Raw genomic sequence first — 12248 nt, forward strand, 5'->3', positions numbered from 1 at the left:
TCATTCCTTTCCTAAATGTTTTTTCCTGTAAGTCTACTACCTGATACTTATTCATTGTAGACAGCTCTGTCTTCCCCAGAATTCCATTGGTGCCTCTATCAAACTAAATTTTTTGCTGAATGAACTTTAGATTTGACCCGGTATGACATTTAGAGAGCAAGGTATTATGAATTGAGATTAATATTACTGTAGTTATTATCCTCAGCTGAGTAATGTTGCTTTGATGTTTTCACTTAGAAGGTTGTATTTATTTTATTGTAGTGGTTGTAAAACGGTTTTAATCAGTTCATTCCTAATATTGATTCTTCAAACAGACCCATTTTTCCCATTTATATTGTTTTTCAACTCAGATTTTCCATCTACAGAGCTTTTAAGGAATTAGATGTGCTTTCTTCAGTTATATCTCAAAGCTTGGTAATGGCTGAAGCTCATGGCAAAGTGAAGGCAATGTTATTCCATAGCTTTCTTGGCAAGATTCAATTCTATTATTTTCTTAAGGATTATAATATGTTCCCTTTCTGCTTCTTTTCATCTTACAATTCTCTTTTCATTATCTTCCACTATCTAATAAGCCCTTCTTAGCCCTGTTTTGTGCCTTACGCTAGGGTAGAAGAGAGCTTTGGCCTGAGAGAATAGAATCTTTCAATTTTTAAATCGTATGCATGCGGTGTTATATACTGCCTGCAGCTGATGCCTGATGGAGTGGTTAGTGCTGTACAAGTCATGAAAAGAGTTCTCTGAAGCTTTTCCAGTCTAACCCACTTTTTAAATTTTGTTTTGTTTTATAAACTCAAGAGACCCTATGTCTATTTTCATGCTGACTTTACCTACTGAAATTGAGGAGGAAGGAAACTCACATGGTTGGACAGAATTCCCTGTTAAAGAGACATTATATCTTACAGAATCAGAATCTTTTGTTTATTGTTGTTTTGCAGCATCTGTCTTACTACTAGGTATATAGGCTCAGTATATTGAATAGGTTCTGTCTTTACATTTCCAGACAGTTTCTGTAGATTAGACTGTGACTTTCTGTTTATCAGTACAAATGAAACCTTAAGAATCTCTATTTTTTTAATGGGAATATAAATGCCTCTTATTGGACCAAATCTAAAGTCCCTTTAGCACAGTGTTCTGTTTTTGTCAAGGGGTGAGATATTGAAGTAATAAGACTAGAGGGAAACATTTGTTAGGAGAAACTATGCTTATGTTTGTAGTCTAGGATAGACTGAAAAGATTATACATTTTAGTTTAGGATATCCCAGTCTAGGATAGACTAAAAGGATCATCGAATAGGTTTAAAAAATCATACATGGTTGTGATTGTTTTTTATGCCTAACAGTAAAGAGTAGAAATTTTGAGTTGTTTAATTTATTGAATGACTTTATATAGTATGTTATTTGTGCTCACATACATACCCATTTACATCTTTAAAAATAAGCTTCAACAAAAAGATAGTAATCTTATTAAAAATGGACAAAGGACTTGAATAGATGTTTCTTCAAAAAAGATAGCTAAATAGCCAACAACAACACAAAGATGCTAAAATCATTAGTCAGAGAAATGCAAATCAAAACCATAATGAGGGCGGTGCGACAGTGGCTCAGTGGCAGAGTTCTCGTCTGCCATGCTGGAGACCCTGGTTTGATTCCCAATGCCTGCCCGTTCAGAAACAAAAACTAAAATAAACCATAATGAACTATCACCTCATACCTATTAGGATGGCCATAATTTAATAAAAGGGAAGATAGTAAGTGATGGTAAGAAATTGGCAACATCATCTTTTGCTAGTGAGAATGTAAAATGATCAAGCCTCTAAGGAAGACAGTTTGGTGGATCCTGAAAAAGTTAACATAAAATATGACCCAGCAATTCCACTCCTAGGCATATACCCAAAGGAGTTGAAAACAGGCACTCGAACAGATCCATAGACACCAGTGTCCATAAGTAGCATTAGTCACAACAGCCAAAGGGTGGGAAAAATCCAGGTAACCACTAATGGATGAATATATAAACAAAAATGTGTTATATACATACCATGGAATATTATTTGGCTGTCAAAGGGAATGAAGTTTGGATAAATGCTGCATGGAAGTTATGATACATGGTGCATGGATGAACTTTGAAAATATGCGAAGTGAAATAGGCCAGACTCAAAAGAACAAATACTGTATGATTCTACTTATATGATAAACAAATTGATTGAGACAGAAGGCAGCTAGAGGTTACCAGGAGCTGGAAGGAAAAGGGAATATGTAGTTCCTGCTTGATGAATAGAGATTCTGTTTGGGATAATGAAAAATTTTGGAAATAGATAGTATAATGATTATACACCATTGTGAATGTAATATGACTGAACTGTACACTTAAAAAAAGGCTGAAGTGGCAAATTTTACATTTTATTTTATAAAGACCATCTTTTTAGTGCTTTCTAGAAATGGACTCTGCTAAATGTTTCACATACATTTTCTTCAGTTCTCACAATAGCCCTCTGAGATGGTATTCTTCCCTAGTTTTACAGATTAGAAAAAGGGCTAACACTGAATATTAAGTAAGTTACTCAAGATCATATAACTCATAGTTCAAGCTGCTTCCTAAGCCCATATTCCTGATCACCATATTGTGAACTTGATTAAAAAATTTGGGTAGAAAAATGGTGTTAATTGTTGAAACTGGCATGGGATTTTGTTGTACCATTTACTTTTGTATGTGTTTAAAATTTTTATTAAAAAAAAGCTTAACAAAACTTGCTCTAATTTGGATTAGATTTTTTTCTCCTGTTTGGACCCTGAGTTTGAATCCCAGTTTGTTAACTTACCAGCTGTGTAGTTTGAATCCTTGTAAGTTGACCACTCTCAGTTTCCTCATCTAAAATTAGGGATAATGATAATAATTATTTACCTTAGTTGTAGTATGAAATGATACAGTACTTGTTAAATGCTTGTCTTGGTGCCTATTCATTATAAGCACATGACAAATAGTATTTTTACTATTTTCCTGAACAGTCAAATCATCATTATCATTAATTATAATCAAATTTATTGAGTACCTGGAACTCTTGGCTTTAAAGTACTTTATGCAGTTTATCTCGTAATTATCACATCACTCTTAGAGAATAGACGGTATTACTGCATTTGCAGAATGAGGAAACTGAGGCTAGAAGACATTAAATCAGTGTCACACAGCTTATTAGTGAGTTTTAAATCCTTGTTTAATTTTAGAGTTCATGTAAATTCACCAAGTTTTTGCTTCAAATACAAATTTTACATATCAGACCATATATAACAGTTAAGGATGTCAAAATTCATTTGCAGAAATCTTGGCATTAATTTCAAATTAAATGCAATGTATGGTATTTTCTATAATTCCTTTTTTACATAATTATAGAATTCAGAGTTGACTACATCAGTAAGCATATTTTTATTATACTAAACATTTGTTGGTTGCTGTTTAAAGGTGATTATAATCGTTTTTCAGTTTCAGATGTTTCTTTTGATATTTTTCAGGTAGATATAGTTGTAGGCACACCAGGAAGACTAGATGATTTGGTGTCAACTGGAAAGCTGAACTTATCTCAAGTTAGATTCCTGGTCCTGGATGAAGCTGTATGTTGAAATATAATCACTGTTACCAGTGTGGTATATTTTTCACCTTTTTTAATATTTATATATTGTTTTATGTAGCTGAAATCAAGCTATGAGGAATCTGGAAAAATCTTTTTTTTTTAGGCGGCATGGGCAGGCTCTGGGAATTGAATGCAGGTCTTCAGCATGGCAGGCTGCACCACCCAGAAAAAAAATTTTTTTAATGTAATAGCATAGTATTCTTTCAGGTCTCGAAAGAGTTTTTGTAAACAATTTTTAAAGGTCATCTATAGTCTATCATATAGCTACTTCCTCTTTTATATAACTATCCTCGTTACTAGAAATGTAGTTTTGTTTTTGTTTTTCATTCCAAATAGCTTTGTAACTCATTTTTTTCTACATTACAAATAATTTTTTTATATCAGAGTTGCAAATGTGGACTACCCAGAAAGATATTAATGTATTTAAGACTTCTGAGACATTGTTCCAAATTATTTTCAAAATGGGTTAAACTAGCACTGATTTTTTTTTTTTATATTAAGTATATATGATAGGTGGTATTAGCTGAAGTAATGTTGATAGAAGCCATTTTGGAATTTTGTCTATGGTTTCTGGATTGTTTATTGACAGTTTTTTCATATTTTAGTCACAGGGAATTTAAAGTTGAAATTTTAACTTTTTTATTTTCCTTTTTTTCTTTTTGCATGGGGAGGCACCAAGAATCGAACTCAGGTCTCTGGCATGGCAGTCAAGAACTCTGCCTGCTGAGCCACCTTGGCCCGCCCTTAACTTGTTTTTAAATATCCAATAGAAATTAATTTTTTTGAAAGTATGAGGTTATGTAGACGTATGACTTTGTTTCCTTAACATTTAACGTTTGATTTAGAAAAGAAAGTTTTAAATACTGATTTAAAAAAATTGTTCTTCTTTGCTTTTTATGCAGGATGGACTTCTTTCTCAAGGCTATTCCGATTTTATAAACAGGATCCACAATCAGATTCCTCAGATTACATCTGATGGGAAAAGACTTCAGGTATAACATGATGAATGTCCCTTAAAATGCATGTAGAAATCAGGTATTTAGGTTTACAAGCAGTATGAAATATTTTTGTTTCAGGTATTTAGGTTTACGAGCAGTATGAAATATTTTTGTTTTAATGTCTTCTGATTATGTTAGCTACTGTATAAAACATTTCTTTATTACCTGATTAAAATGTACGTACAAAGAAAAAAATCTTAAATACTCTCTTGGAATTAAAGGAGGAAGAAATTGCTTCAGAGGTACAGTAGGCTATAAGTAGAAAAATTCTTAGTTTTACGTTTTTTCCCCGTAGAACACCTAAGGGTTTATATTCTGGATTATTAGTACTACTTCCTGTTTAGGGGGGAAATACCTTGAGCCGCTGGCAAACAGTTGCTTTCTAAGTAATTATTCTTAAAATATTGTTCTTATTTATCTTATCCTTTTTTCTTAGGAAGAGTTAGAGATGGAGAGTCTTTTCTTTTTTTTTCATTTTTTTTTTTTACATGGGCAGGCACCGGGAATCGAACCTGGGTCCTCGGGCTTGGCAGGGAAGCATTCTTAACTGCTGAGCCACCGTGACCCACCCAGATGGAGAGTCTTTTAAGAGAAGGGGTTACATGTAATTATGATGAACTATCGTCTTAGTTTTCATGGGACCTTGAAGAATAGGTGACATGATTTCTGTGTGACAGTAGGGGACTGAAGCTCAGAGAGAACAGGTTACACAAAATCACATTGCTAGTTAGTACTACAAAGAACAGGTAATGAACTGGTCTTTAGATTCCAGATTTAGGATACTTTGTGCCCAGGTGCTATATCAGTATTAGTGTTTTATAATAATTATTATTAAAATAAAAGTTTAAATTTTGATTTTCATATTCTTAGGTTATTGTTTGCTCTGCAACCTTGCATTCTTTTGATGTAAAGAAACTGTCTGAGAAGATAATGCATTTTCCCACGTGGGTGGACTTGAAAGGAGAAGACTCTGTTCCAGACACTGTACACCATGTTGTTGTCCCGGTGAACCCCAAAGCAGACAGGCTCTGGGAGAGGCTTGGGAAAAACCACATTAGGGTAAGTGCCTTATGACATTGATGTTGGTGTGGAAATGAATCAACTCAATACAACCTTAATCTTGAGCTCGTAGTGATGCCTAAAGTAATCCAATATTGTACCAAAGGAAAAAGAAATACAGTGTGTCGGCTGTGAAAGCTTAGACCTTTAAAGCACTGAATAAGTGATGGACTCCACTTTTTGTTCTGTTCTCCATATAAAATTACTTCTGTGATCAGCTTCCTTGATAAAATTTTATCGATAGCATTATCTATGTAAAGTTCTAATTTCAGATATGATTATTTCTATTTTTAGTAGCATTTTAATAGGAACTAAAGCATCTTCTTGATGTACCTTGTTCTCCTTTAACAGTTTCATGTGGCTGTTTTTTGTCATTTCCCCACCATTGGATTTACCTTTCTGTAAATAGGGTTATGTTTGTTATAAATGCACAATACTCTGAAAAATGACCTTTGCATTTTTTTTTCAATTTTTTATTTAAAAAATTACAAGAAACAAACATTCCCAACACATACACTCAGCAAGTCACAATATCATCACATAGTTGTATATTCATCATCATGATCATTTCCCAGAGCATTAGCATCAATTCAGAAAAAGAAATAAAAAGACAACAGAAAAATATAACAAACAGAAAAACAATTTTACAGGCCATACTCCTTTCATTGATCACTAGCATTTCAAACTAAATCTATTTTAACATTTGTTCCCCCTATTATTTATTTTTATTCCATATGTTCCTCTCATCTCTTGACAAAGTAGATAAAAGGAGCATCAGACACAAGGTTTTCACAATCACACAGTCACATTGTGAAAGCTATATCATTATACAATCATCATCAAGAAACATGGCTACTGGAACACAGCTCTACATTTTCAGGCAGTTCCCTCCAGCCTCTCCATTACATCTTGGATAACAGGGTGATATCTACTTAATGTGTAAGAATAACCTCCAGAATAACCTCTCGACTCTGTTTGGAATCTCTCAGCCATTGACACTTTGTCTCATTTCACTCTTCCCCCTTTTGGTCGAGAAGGTTTTCTCAATCTCTTGATGCTGGGTCTCAGCTCATTCTAGAGTTTTTCTCAATCCCTTGATGCTGAATCTCAGCTCATTCTGGTATTTCTGTCCCATGCTGCCAGAAAGATCCACCCCCCGGGAGTCATGTGCCACGTAGAGGTGGGTGGGGGGATGAGTCTGCTTGCTGTGTTGGTTGGAGAGAGAGGCCACATCTGAGCAACAAAAGAGGTTCTCTTGGGGTGACTCTTATGCTTAATTTTAAGTAGGCTTGACCTATCCCCTGTGGGGTTAAGTTTCATATGAACAAACCCCAAGACTGGGGGCTCAGCCTATAGCTTTGGTTGTTCACACTGCTTGTGAGAATATCAAGAATTCAACTTGGGGAAATTGAGTTTTCCCCCATTCTCACCATTCCCCAAAGGGGACTTTGCAAATACTTTTCCACTCACTGATCAAATCACTCTGGGATTCATCAGGGCATCACCTGGACAAACCAACAAAATCTCATGTCCTATACAAAGTTCCACGTACTTAAGGTGTTCAGTCAACTATCTACATAAGTTATATTAGGAGATGCACTAGTCAAAGTATAGATTTGTACCAAATAAACATTTTTTGCCTTAGTGTCACACATTAGTTGAAATTTTAAAATATTAAGTACCATCTATTTTCAGCACACTGCAGTAATGACATTCTTTTGTTCTTCCTCATACAAAAACATTTTTTAAATTTGTACATTTAGTTATTATCATTATGCACTCTAGGCATTCCTAGATTACACCATCTCAATCTTTATCGTCTATCTTTCTTTGTGATTTCATTTATGCCCCAGCCTTCCTCCCTCTATCATTCTCATATGCAGCTTCATTCAGTGTTTTAACATAATTGTATTACAGTTAGGTAATATTGTGCTGTCCATTTCTGAGTTTTTATATTCAGTCCTGTTGCACAATCTGTATCCCTCCAGCTCCAATTACCCAATATTTTACCATATTTCTATCTCCTGATGGTCTCTGTTACCAAGGAAATATTCCAAGTTTATTCACTAATGTCAGTTCATGTCAGTGAGACCATACAGTATTTGTCCTTTTGTTTCTGGCTAATCACACTCAGCATAATGTCCTTAAGGTCCATTCATGTTGTTACATATTTCATAACTTTATTCTGTTTTACAGCTGCATAATATTCTGTCTTATGTAAATGTCACAGCTTGTTTAGCCAACTGTTTGTTGATGGACATTTTGGCTGTTTCCATCTCTTGGTAATTGTTAATAATGCTGCTATAAACATTGTTGTGTAAGTGTCCATTTGTGTCCTTGGCCTTGTGTCCTTTGAGTAGAGACAGCATATAGATGGGTCCTGTTTTTTAATCCATTCTGCCAGACTATGTCTTTTGATTGAAGAGTTTAATCCATTAACATTCAGTGTTATTACTGCATGGGTAGTACTTTCTTCTACTGTTTTGCCTTCTGGATTTTATATGTCATATCTCATTTTCCTTCTTTTTACCTTTACTCATAGTCTTCCTTTCTACACTCTTCTCCACACCTCTCTCTTCTGTCTTCGTATCTGTCTGTAGTGTTCCCTTTAGTATTTCTTGCAGAGCTGGTCTCTTGGTCACAAATTCTCTCAGTGATTTTTTGTCTGAAAATGTTTTAATTTCTCTCTCATTTTTGAAGGACAATTTTGCTGGATATAGAATTCTTGGTTGGCAGTTTTCTCTTTTAATAATTTAAATATATCATCCCACTGTCTTCTCGCCTCCATGGTTTCTGCTGAGAGATCTGCACATAGTCTTATTGGGCTTCCCTTGTATGTGATGGATTGCTTTTCTCTTGCTGCTTTCAAGATCCTCTCTTTCTCTTTGACCTCTGACATTCTGATTATTAAATGTCTTGGAGTATGTCTTTTTTTTTATTAATTAAAGAAAAAAGAAATTAACACAACATTTAGAAATCATTCCATTCTACATATGCAATCAGTAGGAGTATGTCTATTTGGATCTATTCTCTTTGCAGTGAATATGTGCAGTGGTATGCTGCACTTCTTGGATCTGTAATTTTACGTCTTTCATAAGAGTTGGGAAATTTTCAGTGATAATTTCTTCCATTAGTTTTTCTCCTCCTTTTCCCTTCTCTTCTCCTTCTGGGACACCCACAACACGTATATTCGTGTGCTTCATATTGTCTTTCAAGTCCCTGAGTCCCTGCTCATATTTTTTCCTATAGTTTCTGTTTCTTGTCGAATTTCAGATGTTCCATCCTCCAGTTCAGAAGTCCTGTGTTCTGTCTCTCGAAATCTACCATTGTAGGTTTCCATTGCTTTTTTCATCTCTTCTACTGTGTCTTTCATTCCCGTAAGTTCTGTGATTTGTTTTTTCAAACTTTCAGTTTCTTCTTTTTGTTCTTTCCTTGCCTTCTTCATATCCTCCCTCAATTCATTGATTTGGTTTTTGATGAGGTTTTCCATGTCTGTTCGTACATTCTGAATTAATTGTTTCAGCTCCTGTATGTCATTTGAATTGTTGGTTTGTTCCTTTGACTGGGCCATATCTTCAGTTTTCCTAGTGTGATTTGTTATTTTTTGCTGGCATCTAGGCATTTAATTACCTTAATTAGTTTATTCTGGAGATTGCCTTCACTTCTTTTATCTAGGCTTTTCTTGCTGAATGAATTTGTTGTCTATCTGTTCTTTGACATTCCGTTCAGCTTTATCTGCACCTTTAGCTTAAGTTTTGTTTAACAGAGGAGTATTTTTCAGCTCTTTTTCTTGTTTCTTGCCCTGCTTGCGTGGTGCCTTTCCCCCACACACACTTAGGAGGGTCTACTTAGATATTATATACCCCAGCCAGTTTTTCCCAGACCAAACTGGCCTCCTATCAGGAGGAAAGAGTCCCCTGGGTCAGTTTTCCCTGAGGGTGAGACCCAGCAGGTTGAAAGACTTTCCTGTGAAGTCTCTGGACTCTGTTTTTCTTATCCTGCCCAGTATGTGACACTTGTCTGACTGCAGGCTCCACCAGCATAAGATGATGCGGTACCTTTAACTCTGGCAGACTCTTCCCTGCTGGGGGCGTGGTGGAGACAGAGGAGAGGTTGTAGGCTGGTTTTAATGGCTTCAAATTCCTTGATGGAGGAATTCCACCTGGGTGGGGCTTCACCCCTCCCCTGGGGAAGGCACCAGCTCCAGATAAGCCCCCAAAAGAGCTCACTTCTGCCTATGCCTGGGGCAGTTGCAGCCTGAAAAGTCCTGCTGCTGTATGCAGAGGCAGTCAAGCCTTTGTAGATACATGGCCACAAAAACCTGTTTCCTTCTTTTTTTTTCCCCCCACTTTTTCTGTCAGTCCTGCCCCCTTGGCGCCGGGGCAAAAATGAGCAACCTCCAGTATGATCAGGTTCACCTAAGCTGGGGACCTATTTTTAGTAGTCAGAATTTGTTAATAAGTTCCACAATTGGCGTTTGATTGTGCCCAGTCCCTGCTGCTGGTAAAGTCCTTTCCTTTCCCCTCTGGAAAGCGGCCTGTGGGGGAGGGGCGCTAGCTTTGGGAACTCACGGTTCTGGGGGGGTGCTCTCAGCCGGTTCAGCTGGTCCAGACGGGTACGCTGTGTGTCCGGTCACTATCATGGCTCCGGGAGCTGTTCTGTACTGTTTCTGGTTATTTAGTAGTTGTTCTGGAGGACGACCTAAAATGTGCACGTTGTTAAGCCGCCATCTTGACCCGGAAGTCGACCTTTGCATTTTTATTACGTTTAAAATTGATTAGTCCTACACCTACAATTTAAGATTATTCTTAAACCTAAAGAATGATTTTGCCAAGATGTATCTGAAATAGTCTAAAAATAGATATAATTCTCCCTTTAAAAAGAAATGACACTTGTTCTGCATCATTACTTAATCATCCTCAACCCATCTTTCTCCTTTACTTTTGGTAGACTGATGAAGTACATGCAAAAGATAACACAAGACCTGGTGCTAACAGTCCAGGTAAGTTATAAGAATCTATGTTGACATAAGAGGAAGGTTGAGAACCCCTACTCTTCCAGCTCTTCTTACATGCTTCACCAGTGCACAAGGGTGCCAGAGCCTAGAGCGTCTGGGATGTGCCTAGTTCTGCTGCAGTGGATTCTGTTACCTCTGAACAGGTGTCTGGGGGAGAAGCTCATGGACCTGGCTGTCTCTAAGAGCTGTGCGCAAACAAGATGTGTGACTTTGATCTTGCTAACTCTGTCTCTGGTGGAGCCACTGGCCTGGATTCATCAGAGTCATTTATTTTCCTACCACTTGCCCACAGGTGGCCCTCAAATCAGAATCATGCTCTAATGTTTCCTTTTGCTGTCCATGTAAAATATTAAATACTTGCACACTCAATTCTGATATATTAAATACATTTGGGGGAGAAAAGTCTGTGTTAAATGATTTTGAAAAGGAATTGTATTCTTTCATTGAATTTATGCCCTGTCTACTCACATGAAGGATTTGAGATGACTTACAAAAATTAGGGCAGGAAGATTGAAAGTACCTACACACACACACACACACACACACACACACACACACACACAAGTGGGGAAAAAGCTGATAACAGGTCAACCTAAAGGAATTAGTCTATAATTTATCACTGAATTTAGCTATTAGTCTCCTGGCATCTCTCAAAAATACTTTGAACTATATAATTCTCAATGATCACAAGAAACCAGCAAATTTCTCTGAGAGACTTTATACAGGGTCCTGAGTTCCAGGACAAATGTTGTGTAGTTTCTTCATTTAAGGAATATTGGGTAACAAAGGAAAATGCCTTTAGTTAGAACTTTACAGAAGATACCAAAATGATCTTCAAATAGTTGTTTATCAAATTTTTTATTGTACTTGTACTATTAACTGTCCATAGATTACATTAGGCTGTTTATGTTACATGGTTCTGGTTTTTTTTTTTGAAATTTTTATTCTGGTAATATATATACAACCTAAAATTTGTCCTTTTACACAATATTTGGGGTGGTGTGTTGGTGGGCTCAGTGGCAGAATTCTCGCCTGCCATGCCAGAGACCTGGGTTTGATTTCCAGTGCCTGCCCTTTGAAAAAAAAAAAGTAAACAATATTTAAGAAAAATTTTAGTGGGTGTGAAATCTTGTGGTTTTGATTTGCATTTCCCTAATGGCTAATAATATTGTATATCTTTTCATGTTCTTTTCATCCATTTATATTTTTTGTTTGGAGAAATGTCTGTTCAAATCTTTTTCCCATTTTTCGTTTTAAATTTTGTTAATAAAACCAATCAACATAAAATAACACTTTTTTTCATCACATAGTTGCATATTCATCATCATGATAATTTCTTAGAACATTTGCATCAATTCAGAAAAAGAAATAAAAAGAAAACAGAAAAAAATTTGTACATACTATACCCCATACCCCTCCGTTTCATTGATCACTAGCATTTCAATCTACTAAATTTAACATTTGTTCCCCCTATTTATTCATTTTTAATCCATATGTTTTACTCATCTGTCCATAAGGTAGATAAAAGGAGCATCAAACACAAGGTTTTCAC

At 36.0% G+C, this 12248-nt stretch overlaps 1 protein-coding gene across 3 annotated transcripts in view; it reads left to right on the top strand.

Moving 5' to 3' along the window:
• Nucleotides 1-12248, top strand: part of DDX1 (DEAD-box helicase 1) — a 53011-nt gene that overhangs the window by 22397 nt on the left and 18366 nt on the right. For all 3 annotated transcript variants that reach the window (XM_077153240.1, XM_077153241.1, XM_077153243.1), the window contains 4 exons: nucleotides 3504-3602; nucleotides 4525-4614; nucleotides 5491-5679; nucleotides 10630-10681. In XM_077153240.1, the coding sequence (XP_077009355.1) occupies nucleotides 3504-3602; nucleotides 4525-4614; nucleotides 5491-5679; nucleotides 10630-10681 (430 nt within the window). The remainder of the gene's footprint in view (nucleotides 1-3503; nucleotides 3603-4524; nucleotides 4615-5490; nucleotides 5680-10629; nucleotides 10682-12248) is intronic.

Source organism: Tamandua tetradactyla, chromosome 3 (genome assembly GCF_023851605.1).
Source record: "Tamandua tetradactyla isolate mTamTet1 chromosome 3, mTamTet1.pri, whole genome shotgun sequence".
Lineage (NCBI taxonomy): Eukaryota > Metazoa > Chordata > Mammalia > Pilosa > Myrmecophagidae > Tamandua > Tamandua tetradactyla.